The 20,636-nt window shown below is 58.5% G+C and overlaps 2 protein-coding genes across 3 annotated transcripts; one reads left to right on the top strand and one right to left on the bottom strand.

The window, feature by feature from the left end:
* Window positions 1-211: 211 nt before the first annotated feature.
* Window positions 212-15,219, bottom strand: MMS19 (MMS19 homolog, cytosolic iron-sulfur assembly component). Of its 2 annotated transcripts, XM_068197809.1 has the most exons (31): window positions 15,060-15,219; window positions 11,415-11,463; window positions 10,582-10,682; window positions 9,010-9,095; window positions 8,536-8,610; window positions 7,915-7,984; window positions 7,595-7,723; window positions 7,325-7,386; window positions 6,951-7,037; window positions 6,563-6,637; window positions 6,211-6,288; window positions 5,776-5,914; window positions 5,285-5,439; window positions 5,028-5,106; window positions 4,647-4,772; window positions 4,256-4,337; window positions 3,823-3,920; window positions 3,331-3,468; window positions 2,940-3,095; window positions 2,593-2,692; window positions 2,337-2,439; window positions 2,154-2,228; window positions 1,893-2,019; window positions 1,710-1,810; window positions 1,578-1,634; window positions 1,280-1,466; window positions 1,087-1,169; window positions 823-987; window positions 686-745; window positions 467-567; window positions 212-387 (listed from the first exon to the last, which is right to left on the bottom strand). In XM_068197809.1, the coding sequence occupies exons 1-31, from the start codon at window positions 15,172-15,174 to the stop codon at window positions 360-362; spliced, it is 3,087 nt and encodes a 1,028-aa protein (XP_068053910.1). In that variant the 5' UTR covers window positions 15,175-15,219; the 3' UTR covers window positions 212-359. The 2 variants fall into 2 exon arrangements, with proteins under 2 accessions (XP_068053910.1, XP_068053909.1); XM_068197808.1 differs by lacking the exon at window positions 11,415-11,463 and having other exon boundaries at window positions 15,060-15,166.
* A 28-nt stretch (window positions 15,220-15,247) lies between these two features.
* Window positions 15,248-20,444, top strand: UBTD1 (ubiquitin domain containing 1). The gene is made up of 3 exons (XM_068197831.1): window positions 15,248-15,405; window positions 19,207-19,434; window positions 19,662-20,444. Exons 1-3 carry the CDS (start codon window positions 15,336-15,338, stop codon window positions 20,045-20,047), a joined length of 684 nt encoding a protein of 227 aa, XP_068053932.1. The 5' UTR covers window positions 15,248-15,335; the 3' UTR covers window positions 20,048-20,444.
* Window positions 20,445-20,636: the final 192 nt, after the last annotated feature.

Below are 20,636 nucleotides of genomic sequence, written 5' to 3'. Positions count from 1 at the left end.
TCAGACCATTATCAAAACAGATATATTTATTCTTCTGATACGTGGGCTGTCACACAACACATGTGTGCACAGACCTGTCCTCTCCACTCACATGTGGCGGGGACTGTCCATCACTGTCCCTGGCTGCAGCAGAGGGTGGGCAAGCCACAAGCAGCAGCATATCTCCTTCCCTGCTGTGGGTGCTGGGAAGGGACTGCAGAGAGGGGTGCTGTCTGCTGGCCTGCACGCTCCAGCCCTAGCACTCGAGGCAGTCCTGGGCTCTGGGGATCCAGAGGGTCCGTGGCATTTGGTCGGATGACTTGGTGGCTTAGCGAGGCGCTGGTCAGACTTGGTCAGCACAGGGAGGGGACTCAGGGCGCTCACCTGCCTGGGCTCCCGAGCAGGAACCTGCAGGGACAGAGATGGTGCCATCAGCCACGTCCCCTACACGCTGGCACCCCCTCAGCAGCTACTTCCACACACTCACCATTCTCCGCGTGCTGCCACTGCTTCCTTCCGCACCAGCCTCTTTTTGTCATCCAAAGGCTTGGCCAGTGCCCGGATAACTCGGCCCTTGTATGGGAGCAGCTGTAGGACAGAAGGGGCTCTTTGTGAGAGAAATGGATGCTAGCTGCCCCACAGGAGGTTTGGGAGCCCCCTGCCTCTCTACATGCAGAAGCAGGCAGCAGGGTGCTGCAGCACTTACCACTGTTGTGGGCAGACTGGTAAGGGCATGGGCACAGCGCAGGGCGGCGATGCGGACAGCCTGGAACAGACAGAGATGAGGGCAGCACAAGGGGCAGGAGAGGGGCGTAGCAGGGAGGAAGGAGGGGGTGCACGCACCATGGTGGGGCTGGAGGTGAGGTTGAGGAACTTGGTGACCAGTGTGTCGACATGCAGGCTCATGATCTGGGGAGCTTCGAGCAGCAGTGGGTGGAGGCAGTTCAGCGTGGAGAGCTGCACTACACGATCTGGGCAGGACAAGGCCTCAAGCAGGAGGGAAAGAAGCTGCAGAGAGAGGGAGAACACAGGAGTCATGAGTAACCCCAAGCCATGCACTCCTCAATGTCACAGCCCACCCTGCTTGCCACCCAGGCTGGCTCTTACCGTGGGCAGCTCTGTCACCAGCACAGGTTTGGGGAGGTGGTTGAGCACATGGGACAGGCCCTTCAGGTAATTGGCCTTCACATCTGTGGAGAGAGAGATGGTTACAAGCAGCCTGCAGAAGGAGGAGATGCTGGCTCAGGTCCCCTTGTTAAAGGGTCAGGAGTGGTGAGGCTGGGCTGGGGTGGCCACTCACCGGGGCCAGCCCCATGGAAGCCTCGCACCAGCTTGGGGACATTGTCAGTGAAGAAGCGCTGGCGGAACATGATGCGCACGTCAGCGTGGCAGCCCTTGTGCAGCACGTCCGGGGACTCGGCCATGAGCAAGGAGAAGCCATCAGCTGTAGCAGGGCCCAGCTCCGTGTCATCCAGCAGGCCCAGCAGCTGCAAGGGAGAGAGCCCTGAGACAGAGTGCCCTGCTCCTGGGGGTCCTCAACCAGCCATGGGGGAGCAAGGCAGGTTTCTTAGACATCACCCAGCCCCACTACCACCTACCTTGTCTGTCAGGCAAGAGCTCAGGGGGTGGTAGCGCAGCACCAGGGCTTTGGTCACCTGTGCAGGCAGAACAGTCAGTGCCAGGCGGGGTCCCCCAGCCCCCCTGCCCCACTCATCCAGGACAGGCCTTACCCAGAGCAGCAGGGTGAGTGCCTGTGTTCGGCGGGGCCCTTCCGCAAGGCTGGGTTCCATCCTGTTCACTGCAAGCTGCAGGATTTCATCCAGCTGCTGCCCTGGGGATGGAAGGAACAAGCTGAGCCATTCCTCCTGTCAGCAGTGGGCAGGGACACCTGGCATCTGCCCCAGCCCTCTTACCTGCTGGGTGCTTGTTCACCAGCCCTGCAAAGCACTTGGCAGCTGTGGTGGCTGTGAAGGGACAGTTGCAGGAACAGCTCAATGCCAGCAGCTCCCGGAGCAGCCATTCCTGCTGAGGGATTGCCACCTGGAAGAGACACAGAACGTGTTACGGCCCAGGGCTGCAGCTGCTCCCTCTGTCTGTCTGTGGAGCTTGGTGTGGACAGAGGCTGGAGGGTGCTTGGGCAGGGCTCCTCTCCATCCTGCTCCCCATCAACGTACATTGCGGGGCAAGGAGCAGACAAAGGCCATGAGGAGGGCGACCAGGCGTCTCTGTGCCTCCAAGCACTCCCCATCCTGCAAGAGAGAACAGTGTCCCTGTCATAACAGTCCTTGCTGCCAGCCTGTGCAAACATCCTCAATCCTGGCCCATTCTGGTGCCCCAGCCCCAATTACCAAACATACCCGGAAAGGCTGGAAGGAGCAGGGAAAACTGTTTTGGGGTAGGAAGGAGACGTCTCCATCCAGAAAGAGGGGCACCACATGAGACACACTCTGGGCAGCCAGCCTAGGAAAAGAGATTGTAATGTGCTGCTCTGAAAGAGTCACCAGAGACCTCCCAGAAGGCACAGGGTCACCCTGTACAGACAGCAGCAGGGGGCATGCAGCCTGCTCCCTCCCCACAATGGAGCACCCAGCTGCCTGCCCCAGCTTCACTCACTCAGGGCTCAGGTGAGTGGTGGCAGCACTGATGACTGGGATCATGGCAGCCAGCACCTCTTCCTCCAGCAGTGCCTTGCCTGGCAGTGTATGGGTGCTCTCTGCAGGTAGTGGGAGGAATGGAACTTGCTGGAGCCTGCTGTTCAGAAGGAGGAGGCAGGCACAGCCCCCTGAATGCACACCACAGTGGGGCAGGGCTCTGGGACAAGGGCAGGGAGCAGTGGAGCCCACTCCTGAGGGCCATGGGTGCCAAAAGGCATCAGCAGTGGCATTGACGGCAGGATCAGGGACCCCTGAGAGCCCGGGAGTCGCCTGTTCTCCCCTCTCCCACTCCAGCCCTGCACTTACCTGGCATGGCTGCCTGCACAGCCATGGCCAGCAGGCACGGCACCACCGTCTGGTGGAAGTACCAGCAGCCCTCAGCATCCTGCTGGCACTGCAGGGCCACGCGGTGCAGGCTCTGGCACACAGAGATCATGTCTTGGGTGTTCCTGGCCTCAGTCCCTGCAGGGCACAGTCACCACCAAGTCAAACAGCCTCAACACCCAGCTCCCTGATCTGTACCAGGATCCTGGGACAATGCAGTTCTTCTGACTCCCACTCCACCAGTGGGATTCACAGCCCAGGTGTGGGTTCCTTGTACCAACTGCCATTCCAGTTCTCCCCCAGGCATCACCAGTAACAGAGGAAGCTCCTGCCCAGACATGCTCTGTGGAGCTGCCTGCAAGAGCTCCATTACCTTTCTGCACCTTCTGGAGATGCTGTAGCAGGATGGGGACAGTCTCCCTCACGATGCTGGTGTGGGTGGACACAGCTGCCAGGGCCTGCAGGCAGCGCTGCTGCAAGGAGTGGTGGTTGTGGTAGCTCTCCTCACGCTCTGAAGAGGAAACACACCTCAGAAGGGGACCTGGGGACACCCCACCCAAGGACAGTCAGGGCCCAGACCCTGCCAGGGCGGATGGGGTGAAGCAGCACAGCAGACCCAGCCCATGCCAGGCTCAAGGCACTCTGCCTGCCCTGCAGCTGGGCAGCTCCTTCCCACAAGGGTGATCCTGGCCATACACAAGTTGGCTACCAGACCAACCACAGCACACAGTGCCTGCACTGGGAATCCCCCAAGGACAACCACTGACCTACACCACATAACACAGCCCCACTGCCTGGCAGGAGCCCAGGGGGGATGGGAAAGGCTTTACCCCAAAACCAGTCACCACTCCTTTTCCAGTCCTACCTGACTGCAGCTCCTCTTTAAGCCTGGGTACCATGTGTCCAGAGAAAACCTTTGGGTAGGTGGGGGCCAGGGACCCAGCTGCCTCCATCGCTGCTTCACTGCCAGGGGGAAAGAGAATGGGAAAAGTGATGCAAGGTCTGCAAATCTAGGGCTGCTTGTACACCAGCTGCACAGACCTGGCCAGAAGTTGTCTCCAGAACCCCATTTCTCAGCAACTTGCCTTCTTCACCCCTCAGGTGAGCAGAGCAGACTTTGACAGTCTCAGACTTTCTTATTTCCAGCCCATGAATTGTCTGGTTTATTCCATGTAGTCTTCTTGTTCAGAGAGTTCCTGTGCCTTCCCTCAGACTACAGCCCCTCCCTGCAGCAAAGCCAGGCTTTGTTCCTCCTCCCAGAGTGTGGACAACTACTGTGATGCCAGCCCACCCCTCACCTGCTCTGGGAATCCTCCTCATGCAGAGCAAGACGGATGAGGTGATCCACAACCAGCTCCAGATTAGAGGAAGACAGGAAGCCTGTAACAAGAGCCATAGAGGAATCCTACCCTTGGCCAAAGGCAAAGATGCAGGGTGTGCTGGACAGGATCCTTCCCCCTCATCCAGGCCAGCAGCAATGCACAGCACACCAAATGCCACAGATAAAAGGTGCCCAGCACAAACAGGCAAGAGGGAGACCAAATATCCCTGGAGCTCATGACTTGGGTAGAACATGCTGCTGTTACTCCTGTGCACTTACAGGCAGCAGGCAAGGATGTCCCAGCAACCGCCGTGTCTCTCAGAAAACCATGACACCTCCCTCTGTCTCAAGGGAAAAAAGGCACCAACCTTGCAGGGAGCCCAGGACAGTCAGTGCTTTGATCCCAACCAGCTGCAGCTGCACACTGGGATCCAGCAGCGCCGAGAACACCACAGAGCAAACCGGGGCTTGGAGTGACAGCAGAGAGCTCTCATCTGGAGAGAGGGGCATGGAATCACTGCCAGTGTCTGGCTGTCACCACACAGCCACCATCACAGCACTTGACAGACCCTTTCTGGGCTGCTGCATTTGATACCCTATCATGCAGGGTCCCTGGAACATGGCAGGGGCTCACACATGCAGCCACACTGGCCAGTGAGTTTTCCTTGTATGTCAGCATACAGGAAAGTGAGGTCAGAGCCAGCAGCCCTTGGGATGCAGCTGCCTTCAGAGGGACCAGTCACCCTCACCTTCTTCCACATTTCCCCACTTCTGCTGCAACTCCAGGAAGCCTAGCAGCATTTCCAGGATTGTCCTCCTCTGGCTGCTCTGCAGGGACACAAAGGTGTAACCCAGATCACGGTCACTGCTGGGACAGAGCTGCACCTCAGCCCAGCACTGCGAGGCCACAGGGTGCCCATGGGGTCTCTACCCACAGCCAGGGAAGGACATCCTCTTAGACACCCTGCTGCCCCCAGGCCCTGTGGAGCCAGTGGGTGCCCCTCACCTGCGTGTGCTTGGTGTACTGCTCCAGCAGCAGGGGCAGGACGCTGTGGGTGATGCAGTGGTAGGTGCGGAGGGAGGCACCCGCTGCTGCCTGCAAGAGTTTGGCACTGGGCCACACCAGCTTCATGTCCGGCTCGCACAGATGGTGCCTGCAATCTGAGATAGGCTGGGTGTCAGCTGCACCAGCGCAGAGCTCTGCCTTGTGTGCAGGGACACAGCTGATAGCAGGGCTGGGACGTGCTGCCAGGGTGCAGCTCTGAGCTGCAGCACAGCCTCCCCGACTGAGCAGCTTCCCACAACTCCAAGCACACAGAGTGCAGCAGAGATGGAAGCAGCTCAATCTCCTTGTCCTCCCTCCTGCAGCCTTGGAGAAGCCAAAAGTTGCTGTGAGGACTAGAAAGAAAAGAGGCTTGAAAGGGAAGAGGAAGGTAGATCTCTACTTAGGAGGATGCTTTCAGGCCTGGCTGCATGGGGCAGGTCTCTGTTAGCTACCTTGCAGGATGCTGCTGAGGAAGGAATCCAGCAGATCCTCAGAATCAGAGCTGAGCACAGAGCGGGAGAGGCAGGCAGAGAGAGCACGCAGTGCAGTCAGGCATTCCGTCTCAATCTTCTCGCTCGCTGTCTGGAACACCTGCAGGAAAGGCCATAGGATGAGCTGAACTCTGTCCAACAACAACCGCAGGCTTCAGGCTCCCAGCGGAGGCTGAAGGGCTCAGGCTCCTGCCTCATTTCCCATGTGATTTGAACATGCAGCATGGCACATTCAAGCACATGGACATGCTGATAGGGCTGGCCTGTCCCCTCCACTTTTCACCCGGGGCAGTCCAAGGTCACAGGTGCAGACTGCTGGAAGATATGGGACCCACCGGGTCTGGTTGGGAACTGCTCAGCAGAAGCCCAGCCGTGGTGGAGCCCTGCAGTACTCACCTCTCTGCGCAGGGATGACCAGAGGCTGGGGAGGAATTCCTGCAGCTCCTTCTGCCCATAGATGGCACAGCAGGCAGTCTGCAAGAGGGAGCCAGGAGAAAGCATCACAGAGAAGCCTGTACCAGGAGGACACAGTGCCGGGACACTGCCCATCCTGGCAGGCTCATGCTGGGCTGCACAAATCACTGAAGAAAAACAGGAAAGAGTGATGCAGGCCAAACTAGGACTCTGGAAATTGTGGCTCTGCAAGGGAGAGTCTCTGGCTGGCAGGAAGAAGGGCTCAGAAGTGGCTGGCAGCTGCTATTGCAACAGATCAGCTGTAGGCTGAAGGGAGTAGGGGATCTCTCCTTACCAGAGTCTGCAGCGAGTCAAGCTTGGCACTTTGCAGTTCTGAGTCCAACTTCTCAATAAGCAGAGGGAGAAGGAACTGCAGAGAGAAACACTTTAATTCAGCCGATCCCTTGTACCACCTTGTCCATGGCCCTGCAAGGCTGCAAGTTCAGCCTCTGCCAGGAGAGCAGAGGTGAAGGGGTAACTGCAATAGGCAACCCCTTCCCAGGGTGTCAGTCAGCACCCTCCCCATGACCAGCCCCAGCAGGAGACAGGGCTGCCCAAGTGCAAACTCCTGGTCCCAGTTTTTCCCCATCCCATAGAGTCACAGCAGGAGCTGCAGCACAATGAAAGGCATCCTGTCCTAAGGGAACAGTGAGGCGCTCAAGAATCCCCAAGGAGCTTCATACCTCAGCAAACTGGGTTGTGGAAGCCAGTACGGCCCGGAGGCTCAGGATCAGGTCTTCCCTCTGGATGCCATGAGGATCATTGGGGGGCTGGAAAGGAAGCAGAGAGCAGGTCACTCACCAGTCAGGAAACATCCCAACCCAGCCATCAGCCGAGGCTGCATCACTTCATCTCCAGCAAGGCAGCAGCAGCGCCAGTCACTGCAGCTAGATTGGCACCAGCCTGTCAGCCTGGGCACCACAGCTCACAGCTGAACACTGCCCAGCCAAGACCCTTGTCCACCCTCTCATCCCATTCCCTGGAGGGGACATAAACCCCTAAGAAAACACCAGAAAGAAATAAAGAATAGGCTGTGGCACATGGCAGACTCACTCACTGGAGTAAAATCAACAGGGAAGTAGCAGGATGTAACTTCAAACAGCTCCTCCACAAAGGGACCTGCAGACAGAGGAGAGGGGGTGAGCAAAGATATTGGGCAAAAAAGGCACAGCAGCTCTGTTCAGCACCCACGACAGGCCAGCTCTGCAGCTTTTAAAGCATGTTAGGGACTATCCCATGCCTGGTCAGATCCAAGAGCCATCCCTCCAACAGCTCAAAGAAAAGGGATATGTCCCCCAGTCAGCTCTGCTTGGAGGTTTAGGCTCACCCAGGGCATAGTCCTTGGCAATGAGATCATGCACAATCTGGAAGGCCACAAGCAGATTGCGGGGATCCTTCTCCCCATCCATGACCTGGATGAAGCCAAAGGTGAAGTTGGCACCCAGGCCTTTCAGCTCTGCAGAAAGAAGGAGTGTGAGCAGGTGCAGGACATCTTACAATACAGCATTAAATCAGCCAAATTGCCCCAGCCCCACAGTCCTTTTCCAGGTCTTCCAGGCAGAGCCACAGAGCCCTTGGGGAAGGTGGAAGTGAGTAATTTTCCCAGCCTCAATAATCCCAGAGTGGCTCTGGCATCTGCCCCCTCACCTTCCTCCCTGGTGCTCATGAAGTTGGTGATGATGCTGTAGACTGTGTGGCGGTCCAGCTGCAGCAAGGACTGAAGGGAGACAAATCAAAACCATCCTCTACACATGGCAGCACAGCTACCCACTACCCCACGGGTAACACATCCCCTTGAGAGAGAGCAGGACCCCCAGCAGCTCAGCTGCTGCTTCCTAGCACAGAGATGCCATTTATCACATGCAAAGTGTGCACATGCCTATGCCATGGAACATGAACATGACTCTGTCTCATCACTGCATGAATGCACCATCAGTCACACCAGGGCCACGCATGCTGCCCAAGGCACTGCCAGCAAAAACAATCTTACACGTGAGGAGAATTGGACTGGGGGCACTTATACACAGAGAATGGAGCAAAAGGAAGTAATTCCCCTAGGGCTGAGAAAAGAGAGGACAAGGGCCAAACAGGATTCTTGGCTGCTGTCTGTCTCTCACAGTCTCTCTTGCAGTGAGCCAAGCTGTCTCTAAGCTCTGTGGGAGCACTGCACTGTGCTGAATGTGGCCAGTCCTCAAGGCAGGTAGGCCATCCCCAGACACACTGGGAGCAGAGATCAAGGACAGGAGGACAGGAAATCACATTGCTCACCTGCACATGTACCTCCTGGAAGATGGCTTTGAGCACAGACACTGCTAGCCCTGGGGGCAGCACCTCACACATGCTCTGGGGACAGGAAGAGAAAAGCAAGAATAGAATACCACGATGGCAGGCACATAATGAAGCTCCTGCTTCCATGTAGCAGCTGCCTGCAGGTTCCTCTTCCACAACAGGGAGATCTCACCAACCCCTCCCCAGACAGAACAGGATAAGATGCCCATCATCTGTGCTGCTCTCCAGGGTGGCCAGGGAATCCTTGCCCCAGTACCCAACACAGGGCAGGAAATCAAGGCAGTCTCCTGTCTCCGGCTCCTCCACAAGAGGCATAGCAGAAGAGAGGAGACAGGGCAATGTTGCCAGCCAGGCCCTGCTCGACACAGTGCTCCAAACCATATCCAGGTGTTACACCTCCCTGACACTGCTGGGGAATGCATCCCAGCACTGTGGGCTGGGGTATGAGCTCACCAGTGCCCGGAGTCCCTGGAGCACCGAGGGAATCACCAGGTGATTATCTTGCAACCGGCTCTCATAGAACAGGACCAGATGCAGCACTGCCAGAAACAGACACCAATGTGTGTTAGCCCAAGGAAACGCAGCTGCTGGGTGCTGGCCCCAGCTCAACCACAAGCTGATGGATTAAGAGTGAGCACATCTTGCACTGGTGAATGGGACAAACTGCTGCTGTTAGGTGCACCCACCTGGCTCCAACACCTTTGCCCTCTTCTTGTAAGCAGTCCACGCCTAACTGCAGCAGGGCAGCAGCCACCTCTGGCTGCTGCAGAAGTGCTGGAGCTACCCAAGAGGCATTTGCCCTGGCCTGTCCAGACATGTGGATGCAGACACCAGCAGCAGAGTGGCAGTCTGCTCAGTGGAGGCTGGAGAATGTCATGGGGTGGGGTACAGAGCTGGGGCAGGAGTTCTGGCTTCCTTGAACTTGGCTCCACAACACGTTCCTGGCCCCTGAGTCACGGCCACGGGCGCCTGCACACCCCAGCCCTGGGGAGTGGTAGCAGGAAGAAGACTGGAAGAGCCGGCTAGCAGCATCCTGTGCCCACAGCTGCTGCAGAAACTCAGCCCCCCAGGAGGCAGCCTGACACAGAGCTTGAGAAATTAACTGCGTGAGCAGGGACACGAGGCTCTAACACAGCTGACTCCCCTTGCTCAGTTGCCCTGAGTCTCTTTTCTCCTTCAAGCATCCCCACTGAACCTCCCCACTTCTGGCTGCCCCTCCAGAGCACCCCAGTTCCCATCAGTCATCACACCTATCTCCAGCTACTGCAGTAGGTAAGGTTCTATGCACAGCTGCTCTCAGCCTTGCCTCTCTAGCCAAAGAGAGCCAAATTCCAAGGACTAAGCATCTCTTACTTCCATCCTCCCCTTCCTCCACCTTACTTACTAGCTAGGCCCTCTGTCAAGCCAGCCTGCTGACATAAGTTCAGCTTCCCATCTGCATGGCCCCCAAGCCAAAGCTTGTTAGCACTTACTGGCTTTCCCTGCTGCCAGCCAGCTGCATTTAACAGAGCCAGACCTTCTCCTTGCCTCCATGAACAGAGCATCTTCCCCTCCCCACCCCAGTCCTCCACTCCATTCTCATCCTTACACTGATCTCCCCTCCTCCCCAGGCCTCAGGGTTCCTCCTGAGTTAACCTGATCAGGCTGCAGGGCTGCAGTGTGACTTGGTTTGTGAAGGACAGTCTTCCTGCTCTGAGTCACCACCCAAGGATTCTGACATACAGATGTATCCCCAATGTGTCCCACGTGGCGCTGAGCACACCTTGGTGTGCAACACCCACACACTGTCAAGGGCCCCAGCTGTCCAGTGATGTGGTGTATTCAGACAGTGACCCGAACTGTGTGGTGAGTTTGGCAAAAAGGCTGCAGCGCAAAGCTTCATGCCCTCCTTGGACTTTGACTCTTAGAGACATGTACAAGGTTGCCACAGTGTTAAATCAATCCCTTTGCCAATTGCAGGACAGACATTTTAATGGCACAGGCTTTGTCCCCAGCCAGACACTCAAGGGCCAGAAAAACCTTTACCTTCCTTCTCCTGGAGCAGGGAGTAACACTGGAGCAGGACTTGTGACAACAGCTGGATGCCTCGCCCTCGCATCCGAGGATCTGTGTTCTCCAGGCAAAACCTAGGCCAAGAGGGGAGAAAGCCCAAGAAGCCTGTTGTGAGCAGGTACATTCAAGCAGGAAGCACATCCTGAGCAGGCACATTACAAAACCAAAGAGGTGCCACTCTGTGGGCCCAATCATGCCTGACTTGCTGACAGAGTAGAAAGACTCCTCTCCCCCTTCTGTGCTGCATGTGTGCACTCAGCCCCAGAACCATGCAGAAAGAAATCCAAGTTCCCAAGTCAGACCAAAGAAATTGCTCTTGCAGCATGCTCTCAAGATCATAAGGGTCAAAAAGGATAAAGCCTCTTACAGTGAGGCAAACCCAGCCCCCAGCTTGGGCAAACTGAGCCTAGGCCATGACAGTTTGGAGACAAAAGCAGAAGCTGAGTGCCAGCCAACTTGTAACATGGTGTTGTGCAGCTGTGTGCTCAGGCAGCTCCTGCTGGGGACAGCCCCAACTGAAAAGTGCCCTGCAGCATGCTGCCTGCCACATCTCTCCTCTGTCCTGGGAGAGCATCAGGAGCTGCTCCAACCTTGCTCTTTCCCAAAGAGCTCCCACATCCAGGGAGGGCAAAGCACTGCTCAAGCCCCATGCTGTGAGCAGACAACATCCTGCCCGCTGCAATGTGTCATCCAGTGCTGAAGCTCATCCTGGATGAGCATGCTCATCCTTCTCACTATGCCTCCTCGGGGGAATATCCCCTGCAAGGCCCTTACCCAATGTATAACTTGCATAAGGCTTTTCTTACCCCAGGGCTTCCACAAGCTGCAGCACTGTCCATCTTCCATCTTTCACCCCTGGAGAAAGGAGGTAAAGAGAGTGAACCAGAGATAATGCTGGCATGTTACTGGAGATGGATGCTGGGACACATCCCAGCACTGCACTGGGAACGGCCAGTCAGTGCTGACTCCTCACTAAAGTGCCAAAGGAGCCATGTGCACTTAACTGGTGGAGCTGCCTCTAGCCCTGCCTGCAAACACCTCTGAGACTGACAGCTGAGAGGAGACAGCCAGGGGAGAACTTGCCTGCACTTTGCCTCTTCCTGCAGCATGGCTGTATGTGTGGCTCCTAAGAGAAGTCTTGCTGAGTTCCACTTCTCTGAGATACTAAAACCCCCTTCTCTAATGTGAGCATGCTGTGAGGAGACAGAGGACAGCTCTCCAGGTGCTTCCTGAGGGAGAACTGACTGAACAAGCAGCCCAGACACTAGGGATCACTCAGCTTCCCACCTTGGCTCCATCACCTCCACGCTGTGCAAGAACTGCACTAACTTCTTCCAACATGGGCAGGGAGAAAGGCAGTTTTGTGGTCAGAGGAAGATAAAATGCTGGGATTCCTGGAGTCTATTTCCAACTATGACTCAGATTCTTTGCCAGGTTGCCTCATTCACCTACTGCCTCCATATTCTTGCAACTCAGCTGGGGGAAGAGTCACTCCTCAGGAGGCTTTGGTAAGGACCTGCTTGCTGCACCTTACAAGAACCTTGGCAGAAGGGCAGGTTCTCCATTCCTGCCACCCATTGCCACTGTGGCACCTCCCCAGAAAGAAAGCTCTGCATACACCCTCTGCTCAGACATAGGGTGGCAGGCAAGGGACTGTCTTACCTTCAGACCCCTCACCTGCAGCTCAGGTGTCAAGTGACATTGCTGGAAAACAAGCAGCACCCCTCACTTTCTGCCTGGACAAAACAGCATTCCTCCAGAAAAAAAAAAAAAAAAAAGCCCAAATCACCTGAGTCACTGAGACTCACTGTCTTTGCCCAGGGATACTTTTGGGCACTCTGGAGGGACCTGCTCACCTTTCTGCCCTGCTGAACCTACACAACTGACAGGGCATTCACCCTCTCAGAAGCCCAAAGGTTTCATGGTGGGCTTTCCCAGGCCTTGTTCCAGCTAGTGTCTCCTGTTGTTGCAAGCCTTTACTGTCTCTTCCTAAGCAGTTAATTCCACTATTAAACACACTGTTCATCATAGAGCTGTCTCTAGGGATGGGATGACAGTGTTTTCTGACAGTGTGTTCTGACAGCAGGCAGTCCTGACTCCAGAGACTGAGCTTTCAATTCTGCCTGGAGCAGCAGGGAAAAGGAGCCTGGAACTGAGAAACAGAACAGATAAGGGGAGCTGTGTGGATAAAGAACCCAGCAGGTCTCGGAATTGACGGGCACAGACTGTAAAGGGGGCACCCTCAGAGACAGCCATGACGTGCTGGCAAAATTTCCTGCAGAAAAACAACAGCGAAACAGCAAGCAAATGCTTTGCACCAGCCAAAGCAGAGTGGGCTGCAGAGACAGCTTGGATGGCTCCTCCACATCCAGCATCCCAACATCTTGCTCTGCAAGCTCATGAAGAGCCCTTGTGCCTCTGCACCATCGCAGAAAAAGTCTGAGACAAATGCCATCTCTGTGGCCAGGTTCTCTGCCTCTCTGTGTCTGCAGAGACTGAAAGCAGCTCTACACAAAGCTTCTGGCTCCCTACTCAACAGGAAAGAGCTACAGTGTGATGGCCAAACCACAGTCAGGTACTGATACACCCCGAGGTCAGCAGCTCCTTTGCTCAGCTCAGCAAGGGAGCTCCCTCTGTTCTCAGGGACCCAGGAGTGACCAGCTTCGCCTCACACGGTGTGGCCACCCCTCCCTGGCACAGCCTGTGAATGCGGTGTGCTCGTGCACAGGCGGCAGCATGAGCTCCAGCACAGCTAATTGGACCTGCCTCATCAGCACGGCAGGCACAGTGGTGACCCCTGAAACTGCTGCCTCCACATCTGGCAGCAGCACATATGCCCCAAGGTTAATTAGGCACCTTGAATCCCTTTACCAGGAGGGGCTGCCATGCTATTCTGGCATTCCTGTAGCTCCCGGAGACTTAACAGAAGCAAGCCATTCACCCTGTGCTGGACTGCTACTCTGAACCAACCTGCTCTCTTTCCTGAAAGGTCTCTCCCCCTTTCAGTGTCCTTCTAGGTATTAGTTGCTTCTGGAGGACTTCCATTCTTGTTTCTCCCATACCTTCAAAACGTGAGCACAACATTCACAGCGAATGTGTAATGGATTCTGTAGCAGCAGTATCCTTCTCTCCCCATTTTTTAAGAAAGATGAATTCAGCCTCCTCCTGCCACCCACTGACCCATGCAGCCCAGCCTGCGTGCGACAGCACCAAGGCCTTTCTGCCACTTGCCAAATTACGCTCATTTTAGTCCTTAGCAACAAACCGGCGAAGCTCAATGTGTTTGTTACAGCAATTGCACAATGGCCATGAGCTTCGAAAAGACCTCCCTATCCTTTTGCTCAAGGATACACAAAGCAATTTAATCCTTTCTGATCTGTGATTCAGTATGAGGTCAGAGGGGCTCAAGGACACCTGCCAGCCCCACTGTTTGTGAAGGTGAGTTTGTCACAAGAGCCACATGGCTGAAAAAAGCTGGGAGGAGCAAGTGGGGAGCAATTCTCTTTGTATGTCTTCCAAGAGACAAAGTTTTCTCCAGGCACTTCTGTAAGATGACATCAGGTGACAACAGCAGTTGTAAGGTTATCCTTCCCCACGTATATCCCAATTATGTCAGAGACTGTGTAACCCTTCTGCAACATCTTGAATGTCACATAGTTTAGAGAATTTCTCCAAATTTCCTTGGCATTTTCTTCACTCTGTGTTACATGGGCCACTGGGTTACCTTTCTGTTTTGCCAGCTCATCTCATCACCAAGACACTATACAGCACTTCACAAGCCATCAGGCCTTGGGAAAGATCTAGAAGCCACCCGTCTGTGTAATGTAACATACACAGATAGCCCTTCTCGGCTCTCTGAGCTCCTTCCCAAAACATGCCACTGCCTACACACACAAAAATATCACCTTATCCTTAGAAAGCCACATTCCTGAAGCTGTAACTTCCCTAATGCTACACAGTCACCCAATTGCTGTTCGAAGGAGAAGGATAAATTATCCGACCAAAGCAAACGCCTCAAGTCCTGCTAGGAAAGGGGGAGAAATCACAGTGAGAGTAGTCTGCAACTGTCACCTCCCACGGTCCCTCAGCAAGGCCATGAGCTCTCGTCCCACTGTCGATTTCTCTGCCACCCACATCTGCCTCGCTCCTGGAGCCCCTCACCCTCGCAGCTGCCCCTCTCCTACGGCACATCTCCTCGGCAGCTCCGCGCTGCAGGCCCTACCCTACCCGTTCCCACGTGCCCTGCCCCGCACGGCAGCCTCACAACCCACAGACAGGCTCTGTCCCGCGCCTCCACACCCTGCCCTGCCCTGCCCAGCCCCGCAGCCCCACGCTTCCTCCCAAACCCCTCCCCACACCGCCACGACCCGCCCGTACCCACGCCCGCCCCAAGCCCAGCCCGGCCCCGCCGCCGTGCCCACGCCCAGTCCCGCCCCGCCCCCGCGCGGTACCTGTCGCCACCTCCGCGGCACGGCCGTCCTGCTGCCCGGACACGAAGTCCCGGACGGAGGCGGACAGAGCCTGAGCCTGAGCCTCCGCCCCGGCCCCGGCCCCGGCCGCCGCCATGACACCCGCGCGCAGGGCCGCGGCCCCCCCCGCCTGCGCGTGCGCGGGGGCGGTGCCGGCGGTCACGTGCGCCCGGGGGGCGGGGCGGCCCCGCGCGCACGGGCGGGCGCAGCGCGGAGCCGGCGCGGCCCCGATGCCGAGCGCCGCCGGTCGGCCCCGCCATGGGCGGCTGCGTGGGGCGGCAGCGCCGGGAGCGGCCCGCCGCCGGCGGCAACACCCGCAAGCGAGCAGGTGAGCGGGGGTCCTCCGGGCTGGGCACCCCCGCGATCGCTTGCGCTGGGGCGGGGGTGGGGGCGTCCCATGTCCTCCTGGGGGTGGTGCGGGAGGAACGTGGGCACCGGAGAGATGCAGTTCGCCGCGGGACAACTCCCCCCTCGCACAACCCCGGGAGCCTCTCTGTGCCCTCGGGGTTCTCGGACCCCGGGGATCCCGGTTCGGTGCGCGGCCTCGGGAGCGGACAGGAGCCGCGGCTCCCGTCCCGGCGCCCCGGAGGCTTTATGGGGTCAGGGCTGGGGTGCGCAGCGCGTCCAGCCGAGCTCTGCCGGTTCCCGGCTCCTCTCGGGAAGTGCTGTCCCGGGAGGACGGCAGGGTGGCGGATGCCCCCGGTCGGGGCTCGGCAGCGTCCCCCGCGCGGCGCGGCTCGGCGCGTCCTGCGAACGGCAGGGTCCTGCCTGCCCGCGCTCCGTGCTGTCCCGCACACCTGGCTGCTGCCGGCGGGCGCGACCGCGTCCGCGCTGCCCCGGGGCATCGGGAGGTGCGGGTAGGGCAGGGAGCTGCTGCGCCGGTCTGGAGAGCAGCGGCGGGGCTGGTGCAGCCCCGCGGCCCCCGGAGTTACCGGCAGCCGAACACCCGGGTGCCCTGAGGCGCTTCCCCGTGATGCCATGCCGGAGGGTCCCGGAGGCCGCGGGGATGGGTACGGTGGACTTTTGGCGGAGAAGCCGTGGGCTGGTAGGATGAATCACGCCTTTCCTTTGCCGCCTCCCCGGCCGGTGCCGTCGCAACCGGTAATTACCGTGTTTATGGCAGAGCGGTAGTGGGCGGCGGGAGAGGAGGGGCAGGAAGCGTGTGCCCGGGACGGGACGCCCCGGCCCTCGCCTGCAGCTGGGATGAGGGAGGGAAGGGCGTTTTCCGTGGGACGGTGCCCGCCGCTCCGGCAGCACGTGCAGGGTGCCGTGGCTGCTGGGGCCAGGCTGTGCCCGTGCCTGTGCCGTGGGCAGCCGCCCCCACCGCGTGGGGCTCCAGGTGTGCCAGCCTGCCCCGGGGATGCTCTGCTGGTATGTATTGGGGTGATAGCCCCCCTTCCACCCCCCACCCCGACACACTTTGCCCCCCAGGAGTGCCTTATTGCAGATATCGGTGAGGCCCGGGGTTCCTGGCTGGCTGTTCCCTCAGCTTGGTGGGATGTGGGGCCATTGCCTTGTAGCTCAGGCTGCTGTGATGGGGGGGTGGAGTCAGAGCCCAACATCTGGATCTGTGTGATCCCCTCCGGTGCCAGGCAACAGCTGGATACAGAGCCTGTGTCTCCATCCCCACTTGCTCTCCTGGGATGGGTCATGGTCACTTCCTGGTATACTGCTGTCAGTCACTGCTGCTGCTTTCTTCCAGAATGTCCCTTCCTGGCAGAGCAGGGCTGTCCCTTGTGCCAGGTGCCCTGGCTGCTTCCTGCTTTTGCTTGCATGGTTCCACCAGCCCTTGGAGGAATCCCCGCAGCAGGTGACAGCATTGTCCCTGGGGTGGCCAGCTTACCACAGCAGGTCCCAGTACACGAGGACCTACCATCAGTGGGGAGGGGGGCTCTGCCTGCCCGCCTCTGCTGCCTCAGGGACTCTGCTAAGCATCCCACCTGACTGGCCAGCTCCTGCCCTGGCTGGGGCTTGTTGTGACCTCCTGTGGAGGGGTCCTTGGAGGAATCCCCGCAGCAGGTGACAGCATTGTCCCTGGGGTGGCCAGCTTACCACAGCAGGAGCTGGGGATGCCTGTGGCACGCAGCATCCCAACCCTGCCTGGCTCGGGAGTGGACCAGCCAGCACTGCTGGAAGCAGTGGTGTTTGCCTTCTGGCTGACATCTTCTCTGGGGCCTCCAGGACCTGTCAGCTGGGGCTGCCTAAGGCTCTTGCTGGCAGGGAGCAGGCCCAGGGCAGGGAAGCCTTTGGGTCACAACATTCTGCCTGGGGGTCCCTGACCAGGGCACTGCAGGGTGCTGAGCCACGGGCAGGGTGCTGCAGGCACAGGGCAGGAGGCAGCAGGCTGCCAGCCAGGTCCTGTTGGCTCGAGTCTGGGCACAGCGAGTGGATGGACCTGTCTGGTGGTGCTGCCTTGGAGAGTTGCACAAGGGGCTAGGAATAGAGCAGCAGGAGGTGATTAGAAGGTGCAGGCCCAGCTGGGTGATAGCAATAAATAGACTAGGCTTAAGCCCCTGCCTACCTGGGTAAGGCTGCTGGGCATGTCTGTACACACGAGGCAGCCACAGCCTGTCCCTACTCCCTGCCACAGCCGACCCCCACAGCTCCTTTCCTGGGCCAGCCTCTTCCCTTTGAAAGCAGAGCTGGGGGAATGGTGCTGGCTGGCAGTGCTGGCCAGGAGTCCTGGCTGTGAGAACGTGTGCCCCAGCCTGGTGGCCATAGCAGTGTAGGGACATGATCTCAGACATGTCCTTCAGGCTGGCTGTGGACACTTCTCTGCTGCCCTCCTGGGCCAGGTGTTGCCTCTGACCTTGCCGTGTCCTGTGGTGCTGCAAATCCCTCTGGCCCAGCACCGTGACTGCTGAATCGGCAGCACTGGCTGCAGCCAGCTGCCCTTGCTCCTCCAGGGATGTGGGCAGGATGCTGCCTGCCAGGGATGCTTGGTGCCCAGCCCTGGGGTATCTGAGCACCTGTGCCCCTTGGGCACACCCTGAGGTGGGTGCTTGCTGGGAAGCAGATGCTGTGCTGGCTCCAGTGGTCTTGGGTCGAGAGAGGCAGGGCCGGTACAATCGAAAAGGTCGTGTAGTGCCCTGTGTCACCAGACACTTGCTCAGGAGCAGCTGCCTGGGGACCTTGGCTCAGCCCACAGCTGGCCGTGGTGGCTGTCTCCAGTGGCTGGGGTGTGTGGCATCACCTTGCCTGGCAGGTCGCTGTGTGAGCACAGGCATCTTAGTGCCCAGCTGGAGCCTCACTTTCCCCTCATCCTGTCCCCACAGGAGGGGCGCTGCCTGGCCAGCTCAGGGAGGGGGGTGACAGGAAGGACCTGTTATCATTCATTGTCCCCAGCTCAGCTGGGAGTGACAACAACTCCTTCCTGCCCCGCGTGTCCGGCCTGGCTGTGGGACTGATGGGATGGGGCTGTTCCCACAGGGCCACAGCCCAGCGTAGTGAGGGCATGATGCTCTGGGACTGGCATTGGGGTGCCTCAGATCCCTGGGCAATGCTGGCTGCTGAAGGTATGTGGGGATGTGGCTAGGGGCTGTTTCATGGAGCGCCAGTTCAGTTCAGCCTGTTGCTGGGGCACCTGCAGCCTGGCAGCCATGCTGTCTGTCCCCCTGATGCCCAGGATGCTGTGTGCCTGCTGTCTTGCCTGCAGCTGGTCCCTGTCATCCCGGGGTGGGCAGAGGGGACAGTGAAGTCCTGACCCCACTTTGCTGCAGCTCAACCTTTGTAATCCCCTTCTCGTTCCGACTCACCAGCTTATTTCCTGGCTAATTCCCCAAGCTATAAATACTGCTCTGCCTCAAAGGGCCCCGAGGCCCTGTGGCCACCCTACGGGGCAGTGGCTGTTCCAACAAACAAGGAAGCAAGAGCCCTTGTCCCCTCTGGGGGCAAAGGGTGTCACCTGGGGGAGCAACTGCTGTGGGGCCAGTGGGATCTTGGGCCAGGCTTGCTTTAGTCCCGTTACCCCTGGCTACGTTGGGGGCTGTTGTTCACTGGACAGGGTGATCCCTCAGACCCTTGCTGGGGTGCAGGAGGTTCCCAGGAAGATTCTGTGGTTATGGGGAGGTGGGGGGCTCAGGACCCGAGAGGAAACCCTGTCCTTTGGCTGAATATCCCCCCTCTGCAGGCCGCAATGAGCCCCTGAAAAAGGAGTGTCCCAAGTGGAAGAGTGACTACCCCATGACAGACGGGCAGCTGCGCAGCAAGCGGGACGAGTTTTGGGACACGGCACCAGCCTTTGAAGGCCGCAAGGAGATCTGGGATGCCCTGAAGGCAGCTGCCTATGCTGTAGAAGCCAATAACCACAGTCTGGCCCAGGCCATCCTCGATGGAGCCAGCATCACCCTGCCCCATGGTGAGGGTCAGCACTGGGGGTTTGCATGGGATGTGTGCCGTGTGCCCCATGTCTGGGCACAGGGGGGTCCCAGGCTGGAGTAGAAAGGGGCTCCCACCTGCCATCCAGAGCTCACCCCAGCCAAGGGGAATAAGGCAGGCTGTGCCATGCTGCTTGAGGTGGCCCTGTCCTCATTTGAGTGGTCCATGGGGATGCCCTCCCTTAGCATCTTATCCTGCTGTCCCCAGGGTCCCTGACGGAGTGCTATGATGAGCTGGGCAACCGGTACCAGCTGCCCGTCTACTGCCTTGCGCCCCCGGTCAACCTGATCCTGGAGCGGAGCGAGGAGGAGGCGGTGGAAGCGGCTGAACCTCTGCCCAGTGCCCGGCGGGAGTTCACCCTCAAGGTGCGCCTCTCCACCGGCAAGGACCTGCGGCTCAGCGCCAGTATGAGTGACACCATTGGGCAGCTGAAGAAGCAGCTGCAGGCACAGGAGGGCATTGACCTGGCCTGGCAGCGATGGTTCTTCTCAGGCAAGCTGCTCACTGACCGCACACGACTGCAGGAGACCAAGATCCAGAAGGATTTTGTTGTGCAAGTGATTGTCAACCAGCCCCTTCCACCCAGGAACTGAGCCACCCCCTACTGGTTGAGGGGAGAGGGCAGGGGGCTGGGGGACAGTGGCACCTCTGGGGATTCTGTGCTGTGTTCTGGCCCATCTGGAGCTGCTCCTGCTCCCCCCTGAGGCTGCCACACAGGTGACCCCCCAGAAAGGTCTGCATGGGGCTGTGCCACCACGGTGGCTCCCCTTGGCTGGGGACACGGGCAGGCGCCGTGTTTGCTGAAGGAGGTTTGAGACCAAATGTGTCTGGGGCTGGGGCTCCTCTGCCAGGCAGTGCCAGCAGGGAGAGGCTGTGACCCACTGGGCTCTGGCTTCCCCCGGCCAGGAGACTTGTGGGATGCTGGGCTGGGTGGAGATGTCTCCCCTCTGTACATAGTCTGTATTTATCAATAAAGCCTTTTCATCCTTCCTCTGGCCTTGGGGACAGGCTGGAGGGGGCTGGCCCATAGCCACAGGAGGTCCCTGTGCCTGTCCTGTATCTGCTCCCATGTCAGAATGGGCACAGGGTGGTCAAGTGTAGCCTGGACACCCCAGCTCTGCTCCCTGGTGTCACCCTGATCCTGTCCTGCCAGCCCTGGCTGTTTGCTTGCCAGGACCCTTC

The sequence above is a fragment of the Anomalospiza imberbis genome, chromosome 8, assembly GCF_031753505.1.
Source record: "Anomalospiza imberbis isolate Cuckoo-Finch-1a 21T00152 chromosome 8, ASM3175350v1, whole genome shotgun sequence".
Taxonomy (NCBI): domain Eukaryota; kingdom Metazoa; phylum Chordata; class Aves; order Passeriformes; family Viduidae; genus Anomalospiza; species Anomalospiza imberbis.
Note: the sequence above shows the minus strand (reverse complement) of the source record. Positions and strands in the feature narration are given on the sequence as shown.

What these genes read in the sequence shown, in the direction of transcription:
- MMS19 (XM_068197809.1), bottom strand. Translation starts at nt 15,174, where the DNA reads ATGGCGGCGGCCGGGGCCGGGGCCGGGGCGGAGGCTCAGGCTCAGGCT. An exon ending in TCCAGGGACTCCGGGCACTG is followed by an intron (nt 8,611 to 9,009) that starts GTGAGCTCATAC and finishes TCCTGTCCCCAG; the next exon opens with AGCATGTGTGAGGTGCTGCC. An exon ending in GAGGAGGATTCCCAGAGCAG is followed by an intron (nt 3,921 to 4,255) that starts GTGAGGGGTGGG and finishes TCCCCCTGGCAG; the next exon opens with TGAAGCAGCGATGGAGGCAG.
- UBTD1 (XM_068197831.1), top strand. Translation starts at nt 15,336, where the DNA reads ATGGGCGGCTGCGTGGGGCGGCAGCGCCGGGAGCGGCCCGCCGCCGGC. An exon ending in CAACACCCGCAAGCGAGCAG is followed by an intron (nt 15,406 to 19,206) that starts GTGAGCGGGGGT and finishes CCCCCTCTGCAG; the next exon opens with GCCGCAATGAGCCCCTGAAA. An exon ending in CAGCATCACCCTGCCCCATG is followed by an intron (nt 19,435 to 19,661) that starts GTGAGGGTCAGC and finishes TGCTGTCCCCAG; the next exon opens with GGTCCCTGACGGAGTGCTAT.